This window comes from Leuciscus leuciscus (assembly GCF_965113295.1).
Source record: "Leuciscus leuciscus genome assembly, chromosome: 4".
NCBI lineage: Eukaryota > Metazoa > Chordata > Actinopteri > Cypriniformes > Leuciscidae > Leuciscus > Leuciscus leuciscus.
In genome coordinates, this window is record NC_138728.1 from 15,089,916 (window position 1) to 15,104,066 (window position 14,151).

The 14,151-nt window shown below is 39.4% G+C and overlaps 1 protein-coding gene across 2 annotated transcripts; it reads left to right on the forward strand.

Moving 5' to 3' along the window:
• Positions 1–200: 200 nt before the first annotated feature.
• Positions 201–14,088, forward strand: wnt7ba (wingless-type MMTV integration site family, member 7Ba). 2 transcript variants are annotated; one of them, XM_082167853.1, is made up of 5 exons: positions 377–471; positions 2,827–2,857; positions 2,960–3,186; positions 7,335–7,606; positions 9,653–14,088. In XM_082167853.1, the coding sequence occupies exons 2-5, from the start codon at positions 2,853–2,855 to the stop codon at positions 10,130–10,132; spliced, it is 984 nt and encodes a 327-aa protein (XP_082023979.1). In that variant the 5' UTR covers positions 377–471; positions 2,827–2,852; the 3' UTR covers positions 10,133–14,088. The 2 variants fall into 2 exon arrangements, with proteins under 2 accessions (XP_082023978.1, XP_082023979.1); XM_082167852.1 differs by lacking the exon at positions 2,827–2,857 and having other exon boundaries at positions 201–471.
• The last annotated feature ends 63 nt before the right edge of the window (positions 14,089–14,151 follow it).

Here is a 14,151-nt window from a genome sequence, read left to right on the forward strand (position 1 = left end):
TTATTATTAATAAAAGAAATGGTTTCAAATCAGATTCCTGCGCATATGTCTCATCGATCTCTTCGAAATTAAGCGCAATATATCACAAAAAGGCGGAGATGTCACTCAACCGTGCCCGTAAAGGTGGGCGGACTGGAGTGTCCCCCCCTCTGCCAATGGCAAAGCACCGACACAAGACCCGAAATCCCTAAAATCAGCCGTCAGCCCGCGGCGGGGAGCACACTCAGTCTGAATTAGCCCCTATCGCGCAGGAGATGACGGATCGTGTCTCCGCGCCCGCAGCTCACGCACGGACCGCGGCGCGCCGAGCAGCAGCAGCAGCAGCAGCGTAACGTCACGACAAAACTTCAGAAGTTCGCTTTCTCCACGCGCTCTCTTCAATGTCACCATGCGCAGCATCTCATCCTGCGGTGCATTGCTGTCAGTCTACTACCCCCAGATCTTCCTCATCCTCACCAGCGGCAGCTACCTGTAGGTTTGAACAGCTGATTTTGTTTTTTAATTCTCACCTTTAAGATCCTGTGGCAACGCAGTCAACAGCTGGGGACAGTTAAAGCGAAGTTAAAGAGGTCTGTCGTTATTGCATTGCAAAATTAGACGGTCATATGAATTTTAAGAGGGCAAACAAATCATGATTTCCACATGTGTTGGAATTGGCATTATTTAGTGCACCTGCTGTGTTACACGAAGAGACTGAGCATGCTTGTGTTTTAATTGCATCTGAGTCACTGATAGTTCAGAGGAAAGTGTGCTTGAAGAACAATGCTGCTGATTGGATCGTTGTATTGGAGTTATATTATTTATTTAAAATACCGTGTATCAAACCATTTTCTGGGATCTTGAAAAGGGTGAACCTATAGGCAATGCAATTTTACTGCTTTATACCAGTTTTCTAGGCAAATTTACATATGTTTTTAATTAAAAGCATGGCTAAGCATAATTTACAGTAAAAAGTTAAACTACTGTACATTCCTACAAATGTTATCATCTTTCAAGCAGTTGTTTATTATTTTTGTTATCAGTTATGCATATTATGGTTGAGTAGTTATGTTTATTGCATTTGTCATGCGTGTTACACTGATGGTGTTTTGTGTTTGTGTAACACTGTGCCCTGCCGATACATAGCCTACTTGATGAACTTTAATCCATTATGTGCCTTCTGGTTTACCTTCTGCATTATTATGCTGTTTATCAGTAGGCTATATTTAAGATTAAGCAGATTTTACAGTGAAGTTCTGGCAGCAATTACTCAAATTAGCAGATGAAATTAGAATAAAGATTATAAATTGTTTATTTACAGCTATATCATTATACCACTCCGTTATATAGGCTATACTAGTCATGTGCCAGTATAAACCAGTTAATTCACTCAGAAATGATGAGATTACCTTTCATTCATTTGCTGTGAGAGCTCAAGGACAATGTTTTACTCATTACAACATCATGTTCTGATCTCAAATGCTTGTAATTGGAAAACCGCATTTGGAAAAAAACAGGGTGAGATGTGCGTCTCGCTGGAAAAGACTGAACCTTTTATTTGCACTAAAGTTCAGCCTGTGGAGAAATTACTGAGCCACACATTTCAAAACGTATGTGTGAATCATAAGTGTACTTTAAATAGATCCCGGTCACAGTTTCAGAAGTGGCCATTATTTTTTAAAGAGTTACAATTCATATTTTGTTCTCTGATTCCCAGTTAACTTTCTTCATTTAATTTGGTGGCCTATTGACTATTCAGAGCCTAAAATATTTTTTTTCATGGATTTTCCTCAGACCAAGCCTATGTAACGTAACTTAAAAAATAATAAATGTGTGTCACAACGTAAAAAAAAAATGCTTTTGATAAAAGAGATATGCTGCATGCTATTAAAAATGACTGAAGGGAATTAAGTTTCTCTGTATTCAGATGTTATTAAATAATATTCTTGTTACGAGAACAGTTGGGTCTGCTCTAAAATAGGACTTCATTTCGTCATCCTTGGTCCTAGCATCTTCCACAGTGGCAGGAACAGTTTAATCCATTAAAATAGGTCAATATATTTGAGGATTGTGTTCATCTGTGTTAAATATTAGTCAATTGACTAACTTTGTGGTGATCTTTGTTGAAGAATAGCAGAACAGATGGCTTGATTTACAAGTGTAACCCACGTTATGTGTGTAGTTTCACTTTAATTGGGCAGTATATCCTGTTATCGTATTGTTGTATATGGTCTTTGTCTGTAGAGTTGCGTACGGCTGGCCTGTTAAAACTTTTTAGACATTATTTGGGACCTCCGCCTCATTTAAATCAAGTCCACGATTGCCCATAAAAGCTGTGATTCATGAACTTTGATTTGTTTGTTGTTCTGTTTTAAATTAGATGCTCTTAAATTCTTTCATTATATTAAAGGCAAATCTTTCAAATGTTGCCTGTGGCATATTGAAAAATATGGAAACGTCTGTGAGGAAATTGCCTGGCAAAGTGCAGTTAAATCATGAGAAGGGTTTGGGTATTTGAAGGGTCTATACAAACCCTGCAAATATATCTTCTAAAACACTAAGCAATCTTAAATAGTTTTGTGCAGTCCACTAACTGAGAAAATGAAATGATGAATGGATAGTTCACTCAAACATGAAAAGTTTGTCATCATTAACTCACCCTCATGTCGTATTCTCTTCCCTGAGACAAAAAAACTAAAGATCATTTAAAGACTGTTTTAACTGTTTTCGTTCATTAAATGAAAGTCAACAGGGTTTAAAACAGCATTTGGAACCCATTGATTTAAATGTAAGGACAAAAAAAAGCCCTGATATATTTTCCAAAATATCTTCTTTTGTGTTCCACAGAAGAAAGTCATACAGTTTGGAACGACATGAAGTGAGTAAATGATGACAGAACTTTCATTTTTGGGTGAACTGTCCATTTCTTGAATACCTGGTCTACATCAGATGCTGACATCAATGTGTCTGGTCTCCGAAGGGCTTTGTCTTCAGTCGTGGCTTTGGGTGCGAACATCATCTGCAACAAGATTCCCGGCCTGGCCCCCCGACAGCGTGCCATCTGCCAGAGCCGCCCAGATGCCATCATCGTCATTGGAGAGGGCGCTCAGCTGGGCATCAACGAGTGCCAGTACCAGTTTCGCTACGGACGGTGGAACTGCTCTGCCCTTGGCGAGAGGACCGTCTTTGGGCAAGAGCTGAGAGTAGGTCAGTAGGTGTAGCCCCGTGAGCTGTGCTTTGGTGTTATGCTTGTGTGTGCGTGTTGCTTTGGCTCTGACTTGTTTCAATGAGAGTGTGGCCCTGCAAAATCAAGTGAGACAAAACGAGGTTAAAGTTCATACATTAGTTAAAAAAAATCTCTTTCAACAAAACATTCGTCACACACACATATGGCACCAGTGGCTTTGCGAGAACCTCAACTAGGAGAACATACAGTAATGTTTTTTTAATATTGCACCCCCATATAAATTGCCTATCAGTCAAAAATGTTTTGTTACGGTCAGAGTGCGGTACGGGGCTGTGTTTAATCCAATGGTCCTGGTAACAATCACTCTTTTGGGGGTTGGTTGGCTCTACTCAACATAATCTTATTTCTTTTGTTCAAGGAAATGTATGTTTCTCTGTTGTGGTGAGCTCTACACTGTGCGTTTGTGGGTCCTATGAAGCTTTTTTTTGTTCTTTTGTGCACATTTTTTTTTGAGACCTAAAGAAAAGTCATTTTATTGGATAACTCTAGCAGGAAATTGGAGTTTCTAAGAGTTTTTCATATGCAATTATGGAGACCTGTTTGAAATCCTGCAGACTATTTACACATTTTCTGCACTGATTTTAACTGGCAGCTCAAAGCATAACCGAATTAACTAAAATATTTAAAGTCCCCCTGTAGTCAATAATTTTATCCCTTAAAACTCATCTTTGATCACCAAAATGACATATTTAAAAGTTTTTTTCCCTTGAAAAAAAGGTATTCACGCATTAAAATAGCTTGAATGTAACTCTACTCCCTTGCCTCATTTAGTATACGCTGTTCTATGAATATGCAAATTAGCCCCACCTCCACTCACTCACTCACACCAGCTCAGAGATCCACTCCTTGATGATCATACGTTGACGTGATTTGGTTACAAGGTAGTTTGTGACATCAGAAACACCAGTGATTTCAAACCACATTTTTGAGACTTTTGATTCACTGCAGTTTTAAGGAGAAAATACTCAGCAATGGTATAGACTTAAAGTGCCCCTATTATGGATTTTTGAAAATGACCTTTCATGTAGTGTGTAACATAGCTCTAAGTGAATGAAAACATCCTGCAAAGTTTTAAACCTGAAAGTGCACCGTATATAAAGTTATTGTCTTTCAAAAGTAAGAGTCGACTCTGAGTCAATGAATTAATCGTTTTTCAAACGAGTCATAAGCCGTTTCGTTGTGACGTCAAGACGATACATTAGCATATTGCCCGCCCACTTATTGCGCGCGCAGACACCAGGGAAAACTTGAACCTCAAACTGGCAGCTGATTCCTGTGGATACTGGATAGCATCATGTCAAGAAGACGCTGTGCTCTACAATGTGAAGGTAAAGCCAGTTTTTTTCACTGCCCAAGCACGAGCATGTGAAGAATCAGTGTTTAAAATTCATCTTTACCACAATACCACAGCAGTATAATCCTAAACTTTTGCAGTTCCTTTATTTTACTGACGACTGCTTCTAAAATCTCGGAGTTCAATGCAGGATTTGCAAAACGCTTGCTCTTGAAAGATGGTGTTCAAAACACTTCGTTTTGAGTTTTATATTGTGTAGGTCTCCTGCTAACTGGTTAACTCACATTATTAATGTCTTACTCAAATACTTCTGCTAATCAGTTGTGGGCCACTATTACCTAAAACTGTGTCTATTAATGCAGATTGTCTGTCGTTCTCACTACTTTGAGGAAAGATTAAGCATGGAGCGAGATTTGTTTTATCAACGTTTATGTTACATAAATACTCGGCTTAGTCGACTAATATTTGCACTGTTATTGATACAGTTTCTACATGTTCACCGCAATAAATTAGAATAATACTCGATAAGTAAATAAGTACAAGTAAAATAATCGGCACTTGTTAATGCTTATGGTGAGGAATTACAGTTGCAACATCTCATAATGTACCTCAAACTGAGTAGTGTATCACTGAGAAACGTCCTGCTCGAGTCGTCCTTGCGATGGAGGTTCGGGTTGAATAACTAGTTCTTCCAGTGTTTCATCATCGGACTCGCGCTCGGATTGATATGGTAAAATACTGTGTTTCGTTTCCGGTGTAGGAAGCCTCAGGACAAGCAGAGCTGACGTTGTTATGGTAATGGGCGTTTTTGTTTTCGACACGCGCGCTGTACGCGGTAGACCAATCACAACAGACTGATCTGTCTGGCCAATCAGAGCAGAGTAGCTCGCGGAAAGGAGGGATTTAGAGAGATTGATTCATCTGACGAGTCATTTGAGAATCATTGAAAATGTGGTGATGTGCAAATGTATATTATGAGAAAATGAAACAGTTTTTTGACCTTTGATGCATGCAAACCTGCTGTAGGAGACTCCAAAACAACATTAGGAAACTTTAAAATAGCATAATAGGGGCACTTTAAGACAAACCATGTACAAATTCATAAGGCATATTAAAAACACCACATAGACATATAAACAACATTAAAAGCTTGATTTTTACCACGGGGGACTTTAACATTTAAGAAGCAGGGTGCACTGTACTGTACCTACAGGAAATAATATCTTTCAAAATTCTTTTCCATTGAATTTCGTATCTCTCAAAATCGAATGTACGAACGGGCAATTTAGCATAAACTGTTGGTTATTTAATAGCCATTGTGGACTTCACTGAAATGCGATTTGAGTTTTCCCACAAAATATATCACAATAATGGTAGTTAAAATTCACCAGTAGGTCCAGGCACGCATTACTTGTCAAATTATCCAATGTCTTCGTAACATTCAGATTCAGGCTCTTGGCTGGATAAAGGAAAATCCTGTGCTCAGTCAAGTTATAGGCCGTCAGCTTTAGGTATGAGAAGAACCACAACGCTAATGGTCTCTTTCCATTTTGTAAGATGGAGAGGGCAATCACTGCTTCTTTTACAAGATTCAATGCCAGCATATCTTGATGAGGGATATTATCCTAAAAAAGGACAACAGCAATTTCATATTTATTTCTCACGCATACTGTAAATGTAAATCGGTGAATACTATTATATTGCAGTATTTTTGGCAGACTTGATGATTAGTCTTCATCTGAAGTCTGGCAATAAGACCATGACTATAATTATAATTATAAGCGTAATGACCATACTTCAGCTCTTCGCAATATGAAGCCCATGTACAAAGTAAACGGAATGACCAAAATAAATGGACATCCATGTATGATGACCAAGGAGTTTTTAGGGAAAAAACAACTAACTAACTAACTAACTAACTAACTAACTAACTAACTAACTAAATAAATAAATATATAAATATATATATATATATATATATATATATATATATATATATATATATATATAATGATTCCTTGTTTTGTTTTGATGTTTCAGTAGAGTAAAATGAAAAGTCTGGATATAGTACATTTTAAATTACATTTGCAAATGTTGTATACAGGCGTTCTTAACCTCAAATGTAAAAAAAAATTTTTTTTAGAAACTATCTACAATGCAAAGGGAATGATAAAAAATACAGCCTTTCTGTTACACTAAAACATAAGCAACTTATGTGTTTTAAGAAAGGTAAATATAAATGCAAAGATCTACGTGAAGTCATAAGCTACACACCTAAACAGTTCAGAAATCCATTTGAACAATCACCCCAACTCTTCCATATGGGGAAAAACCAATGCAACATTTTATTTATAATTAAAACTCTTAAATCCGGCCGTTTATCAATGTAAAAATGGTCTCCATACAAACAGACAACAGTATAGAGATCTTTGTGGCGGTCAGTCTATTCCTACTAACCTCAGTGGTTTTTTCATAAAGGCCGACCAGCAGGGGTCAGTTTAGTCTCCTTACATCATTCTTGAGATCAGGAGTGCTCAATCCTGCTCCTGGAGATTAACCTCCCAGCAGAGTTTAGCTTCATCACTGATCAAACAAACAAGAACCAGTTAATCATTTCTTAGGGATAAAATGACAGTCAGGTGTGTTGTGTCTGCTTCGCATTGGAAGTTAGACCCTGCTGGTAGATGCAGTAGCTACAATGTTGAGTAGTAAATCAAACAAAGATGCACTCAAACAATAAGAAACTCACTAGCATGAACTTTGGGATGTCAGTGGTGTCAAATCATCTCAGAGGTTCTACTCTTTTCTTCCTAGGTAGCAAGGAGGCTGCATTTACCTACGCCATCACGGCAGCAGGTGTTGCCCACTCTGTGACAGCAGCATGTAGTCAGGGCAACCTGAGCCACTGCGGCTGTGACAGAGAAAAGCAGGGCTATCACGACCAGGAGGAGGGCTGGAAATGGGGAGGCTGTTCGGCAGACTTGAAATATGGAGTGGAGTTCTCCAGACGCTTCGTGGATGCCAGAGAGATTAAAAAAAATGCGAGGAGACTAATGAACCTGCACAATAACGAAGCAGGAAGAAAGGTATGAAAGAAAGCGAGTTGTATAAACTATATGTAAATATACAGGGGTTGGACAATGAAACTGACACACTGGCCAATATAGTGTTGGAGATTTCATGCCTATTTATGCACAGCCTGGTGGCCAATCTTCACTGATTTTACATCAGTAAGAGCAGAGTGGGAAGTTTGAATTAGCAGAGCAACAGCACAGCTGTACATAAAATATTGCAATCCACACAGCATAATAAGAGACAGAGTTCGAAAGAGGACAAATTGTTGGTGCGTGTCTCGCTGGCTCATCTGTGACCAGGACAGCAAGTCTTTGTGGTGTATCGAGTGCTATGGTGTCCAGGGTAATGTCGGCAAACCACCATGTTGGATGAACCACATCCAACAGGAGTAACTGTTGACGCAAGAGGAAGCTTTCTGAAAGGGATGTCCTGGTACTAACCCGGATTGTATCCAAAAAATATAAAACCACAACTGCCCAACTCACTGCAGAATTAAATGCATACCTCGACTTTCCTGTTTCCACCAAAACTGTTTGTCAGGAGCTCCACAGAGTCAATATTCAGGGTCGGGTTCCTATAGCCAAACCTTTGGGCACTCGTGCGAATGCCAAATATCAGTTTCATTTGTGCCAACAGCACAAATCTTGGGCTGTGGACAATGTGAAACATGTATTGTTCTCTGATGAGTTCACCTTTACTGTCTTTCCCACATCCGTAGGAGTTACGGTGTGGAGAAAAACCCCAAAGAAGCGTGACACCCGGACTGTTTCTGCCCAGAGTGAAGCACGGGGGTGGATTAGTTATGGTTTGGGCTGAAATATTATGGCATTCCCTACTGTGCTTGATGGGTGCGTCACTGCCAAGGACTACCGAACCATTCTGTAAGACCATGTGCACCTAATGGTTCAAACATTGTTCCCTGAAGGGGGTGCCGTGTATCAGCATGATAATGCACAAATACACATTGCAAGACTTGTGACAGAATGGTTTGATGAACATGAAAGTGAAGGTGAACATCTCCTATGGCCTGCACATTCAACAGATCTTAATATTTTTGAGCCACTTTGGAGTAGTTTGGAGGAGCAAGTCAGAAATCATCCTTTTCCTTCACCAGCATCACATAGTGACCTGGACACTGTTCTGGAAGAGGAATGGCTCAAAATCCCACTCTGCAGGACTTGTGTCTGTCATTCCCAAGGCAAATTGATGCTGTATAGGCCACAAAAGGAGGCCCTACACCATAATAATAAATTATTGTGGTCTAAAACCAGGTGTTACAGTTTCAGTGTCCAACCCCTGTATATTTAAATTAAAGAATTGTCATGTTTTCATGTGATTTACTTCATTTAACCATGAATAGTGATACACTGCTTTTAGAAAGAGGGATTAAAGAGTTAGTGGGAAAAAAAACATAGGAACATTACTACTGAATCTCAAATCCCTCTCACTGAAGGGGAATATTAACATTGAACTAAACGGGTAAATGTCAACTATCACGTACGTCTGTCTGTTGAACATATCAGTAACACATCAAACAGCCAAATAGTTCTGCTTTTAACTCAAATGTAACCATATACATAAATGGGGACTTGAGAATTATGGACATTTCTCTCGTTCTTTGATGTGGCCCTTCGGAAGGTAGAGAAAATTACAGGGTATGATTTGGCTAAAACATATTTTTTCCTCTCAGTTTTGACATATATCTGGCATCGCACATTGAGACATTGCTCAGGACGTATTGAATAATGGCTTTTGGTCCAAATTGCTGAAAACAGTCAAAATAAAATGTCAAGAATTTCCCTTACCCGTCAGCTGCACAAATTCACTCGCACCACAGATTCAGAGGCCTCTGATGAAGTCATGCCTATTGTAAAAGACTATGTGAGTTTTACCAGCAAATAAAATGCAGATTTATTTATATATATAGTAAAGTTAAAATAAAATTAATAAAATACAATTTAATTTACATTACCTCTCATTTAGAATTCAAAAGATAAACGAAGGATTGTGCTTCATATGCCAGGTAACAGTAACAGTTTTTTTTTCTCCTGCTGCAGGTTCTAGAGGAAAGGATGAAGCTGGAATGTAAGTGTCATGGCGTCTCCGGCTCATGTACCACAAAAACCTGCTGGACGACTTTGCCGAAATTCAGAGAGATTGGCTACGTACTTAAGGAGCGTTATAACACTGCGGTTGAGGTGGAGGCTGTGAGAGCCACACGTTTTCGCCAACCCTCCTTCTTGCGCCTCAAGCAATCCCGTGGGTACATAAAGCCCACTGACACAGACTTGGTTTACTTGGAGCGTTCACCCAATTATTGCGAGGAAGACACTGCGACGGGGAGCACGGGAACGAGAGGGCGCCTGTGTAACCACACGTCCCCTCACACGGACGGCTGCAACCTGATGTGCTGCGGCCGAGGCCACAACACCCATCAGTACACGCGCGTTTGGCAGTGCAACTGCAAGTTCCAGTGGTGCTGCTTCGTTAAGTGCAACACCTGCAGCGAAAAGACGGAGGTGTTCACCTGTAAATGAGCGAGCGGAAGAGTTGAAAAGACGAGAAAGGAAAGAAGCCTATGGAGAGAAACAGGAAGTGTTTGAAAGAAAAATGGAAGTGTCGAACATATACACGGCTTCGTTTTGCACATCAGGCAGTCTTTATGCGAGAAAGGCCATTGCCGAGGGAGATGGGGATGGATAATGAAGATCCTGGAACTTTAGAGGAAAATGCACTGACTTCAGACCGACTGTTTTGTGATTTCATTCAAACATGTGGACGCTACAAATGCAGTGCAAGGCTTTCGTAGTTCTCAGATGCTCAGACTTCAGGAAGGTCACCTGAGGCCTGTCCTGACTTGATATAGACTCAAAATCGGACAGTCTAAACTGCCAACAAAAGTGACTTTTTTTTTCTTTTCAAATTAAAGAAAGCTTATTACGAAGACAACTTGTAAAAGACATGTAAAATGTCCCACCAGTTGAATCCCTATGGGAGCTCAAGAGGAAAGACTTGCTGCAACTCTGGAAACGCTGGAAAGATTAAAACGTTCACACTGTACTGTATCTGTTTGAACACTGAAAAAATTCATTTTTTCCTTCTGTTTGGAGAAAAAGACTGAAATTGTTCATACTGTAGTTGTCTCATAATGGTATACAGAGGTTTGAACTTCTAATATCATTGCTACTGATCTGTTGCTTCCAAAATTCAACCCGAAACAATACAGGACATTGTTTATGTAAAAAGAGCTTCTTTAACCCTGCATTTCTTTTGCAGTTGATCGATAGTAAAGTGGTCTGCACACTTGGGAAACCATCATTTCGGTGAATACGTTGGCAATTGCTGCACTGGTGGTTGTGACGCATACTGTCGGCTTTATGAAAATGGAAAACTTTTTTTTTTTTTTGGAGAGAAGCTTCCTTAGTCATATCAAGACTCGGCCATGTATGCTGCATTGTTTTGTCTTCAAATTTGTGTGTGTCTAACCATGTGTGGGAACATAAGAGAGAGAGCTTTCAGATACTTCATAGAACTGCAATGTGACCCACCACCATTTGAGTGACTGACCATTCCCACGAATGCCAGAGACATGGGATTCCACATCACTGGTCCGGCGTGCACAAGGTCTAGTTATATTCCGCCTGAGCCAATGGACCATACAGCTATGGATCTAAAAATGGTTAAAAGGTCACTGGAAATATTTTGAGTAGCAACATTTTTTTTTTTTATCTAAATTGTTTATACGAGTTATATGGCTGGCAAATTTGTTAAAATATATTTTTTTATGTAGAGAATATGGCACTTTATGTCAGGTATATTCAGAGTAATTATTAATACTATTTTCCTTGTCATATTTTTATTGTTTAATTGGAGATCTACATTTTTTTTGTCCTGGTTTAATTATGTAAAATGTTTTTATTATTATGATTTTTATTTTTCCTTAGCTCCCCTTAATTGCCTTCTCAAGTTTGATATGAAACCATCTCATCTTTTTGTAGCCTGGTTGTATTTATATATATTTTTTTTTTTGAAGAGATGCACAGTAAAATCACTAGATTAATAAATAAATCAAACAGTTTGGATCAAACGCATTCAACTGTTTTCATTTAAATTCATGCTTATTACTAAGCAAAATGTTGCTAAACGCATGTCAACCTCTTGCTTGATCGACTCGCAGGACCCTGGGTAAAGTTTCTTCCCAGATGCACGGAGTAGCTCGCAGTCGTGTGGTGTAGATACTGCGAAACGCTGATCTCCGAGCGACACAGAGCTGCTCCCGCCTGGGTTTGAATAGGCATCCGACCTGGCTCATTCATTCACCCGCCGTATGCTCTCTGCCCCTCTGGTCTTTTTCCTGTGTGTGAAAAGCATTGCAGGCAGCCACCGGAGCAGAAGTAAATAGGACCTGTTTTGTTAGCTGTCTGAACTGCTGGTTACCGGAACCGTGTAAGCTCCCAACACTATACCCCGGATTGAGAGAAAAGTCAACCCGATTGTTTCGCACAAACATTTTGTCATTAAAAAATATGAGGCAGAAAAAACAGGGTGTTGTGGGGAGAGTAGAGGCCTCCATTGAGGGGTATTAAAGCTACGGGGGTGTGTGTGTGGACCACTCAGCTCATTCCAGGACAGGATGGGGCGAGATATGATTCTGCAAGCTAATACTTCTGGTCTGATTCACTTGGGACGAGAACTAGATAGCTACAAGAGCAAAAAAAAGAGTGGTGTGGGATGGACCAAGAGAGAAAAAACTGAGCACTGGTGTCCCATGTAGAATAGCCTAGAAAATAAACATACATCACAATCAATAAGATTCTAAGGACCCTCTTCCTAAAATATAAAAGCAGCTTTTTTCCTGTATCGGCCACTTTATTAGGTACGCCTTCCTAGTACCGGGTTGGACCCCCTTTTGCCTTCAGAACTGCCTTAATTCTTCATGGCATAGATTTAACAAGGTGCTGGAAACATTCCTCTGAGATTTTCATCCATATTGACATGATAGCATCACGCAGTTGCTGTAGATTTGTCGGCTGCAAATCCATAAAGCCAATCTCCCGTTCCACCACATCCCAAAGGTGCTCTATTGGATTGAGATCTGGTGACTGTGGAGGCCATTTGAGTACAGTGAACTCATTGTCATGTTCAAGAAACCAGTTTGAGATGATTTGAGCTTTGTGATATGGCACATTATCCTGCTGAAAGTAGCCATCAGAAAATGGGTACACTGTGGTCATAAAGGGAAGGACATGGTCAGCAACAATATACAGGTAGGCTGTGGCGTTTAAACAATGCTCAATTGTTACTAAGGGGCCCAAAGTTTGCCAAGAAAATATCCCACACACCATTCCACCACCAGATGCCTGAACTGTTGATACAAGGCAAAATGGAGCCATGCTTTCATGAATGTCGCAGCAGAAAATGAGACTCATCAGACCAGGCAAAGTTTTTACAATCTTCTATTGTCCAATTTTGGTGAGCCCGTGCGACTTTTAGCATCAGTTTCCTGTTCTTAGTTGACAGGAGTGGCACCTTTGTCTCTTCTGCTGCTGTAGCCCATCTGCTTCAAAGTTCTATGTGTTGTGCGTTCAGAGTTACTTTTCTGCATACCTTGGTTGTAACAAGTGGTTATTTGAGTGACTGTTGCCTTTCTATCAGCTCGAACCAGTCTGGCCATTCTCCTCTGGCTTCAACAAGGCATTTTCACCTGCAGAACTGCTGCTTACTGGATACTTTCTCTTTTTCAGACCATTCTCTGTAAACCCTAAAGATGGTTGTGTGTGAAAATAAGCAGTTTCTGAAATTCTCTGACCAATCCGTCTGGTACCAATAAATCACGCCATGTTCAAAGTCACTTAAACCAACTTTCTTCCCAATTCTGATGCTCAGTTTGAACTTCAGCAGATTGTTTTGACCGTGTCTACAGTACATGCCTAAAAGCATCAAGTTGCTGCCCTGTGATTGGCTGATTAGATATTTGCGTTAAATAGTCTTTGAAAGGGTGTACCTAATAAAGTGGCCGGTGAGTGTATACAATAGTATATCCTACTGTATATATCCACTTGTTAATAATTCAAGTTTATGGTAAAAAATGTTTAATGAATACTGCATTTTTTTAAATGAATATAGAAATGAAAATCTATTTTGACAGTAAACATTTTTACATAGCCTACACAATTTTTTTTTTTTTTTTACATATTAAGCAGCACAACTCTTTTCAACATTGATATTAATAAAAAAAAATGTTTTGAGCATGATCAGAGGAATAAATTACGTTTAAATATATTAAAATACAATATAGTCATTTTAAATTGCAATAATTTACTGTATTTTTGATCAAATTAATGCAGCCTTGGTGAGCATAAGAGACTAATTTTCAAAAACATTAAAACTTATTATCAAACCCAATCTTTTGAATAAATACTGTTAAAATAAATGTTGTAATTTTTTCTCCCAAAACTGATCTAGCTGTTTTTGAACACTTCTCTGTGTTGCATGCTCTCAGTAAGCGTGGTTTGTCGAGGCATGTTGCTTGTAGTAGGAGGTGAGGTTGCACTGA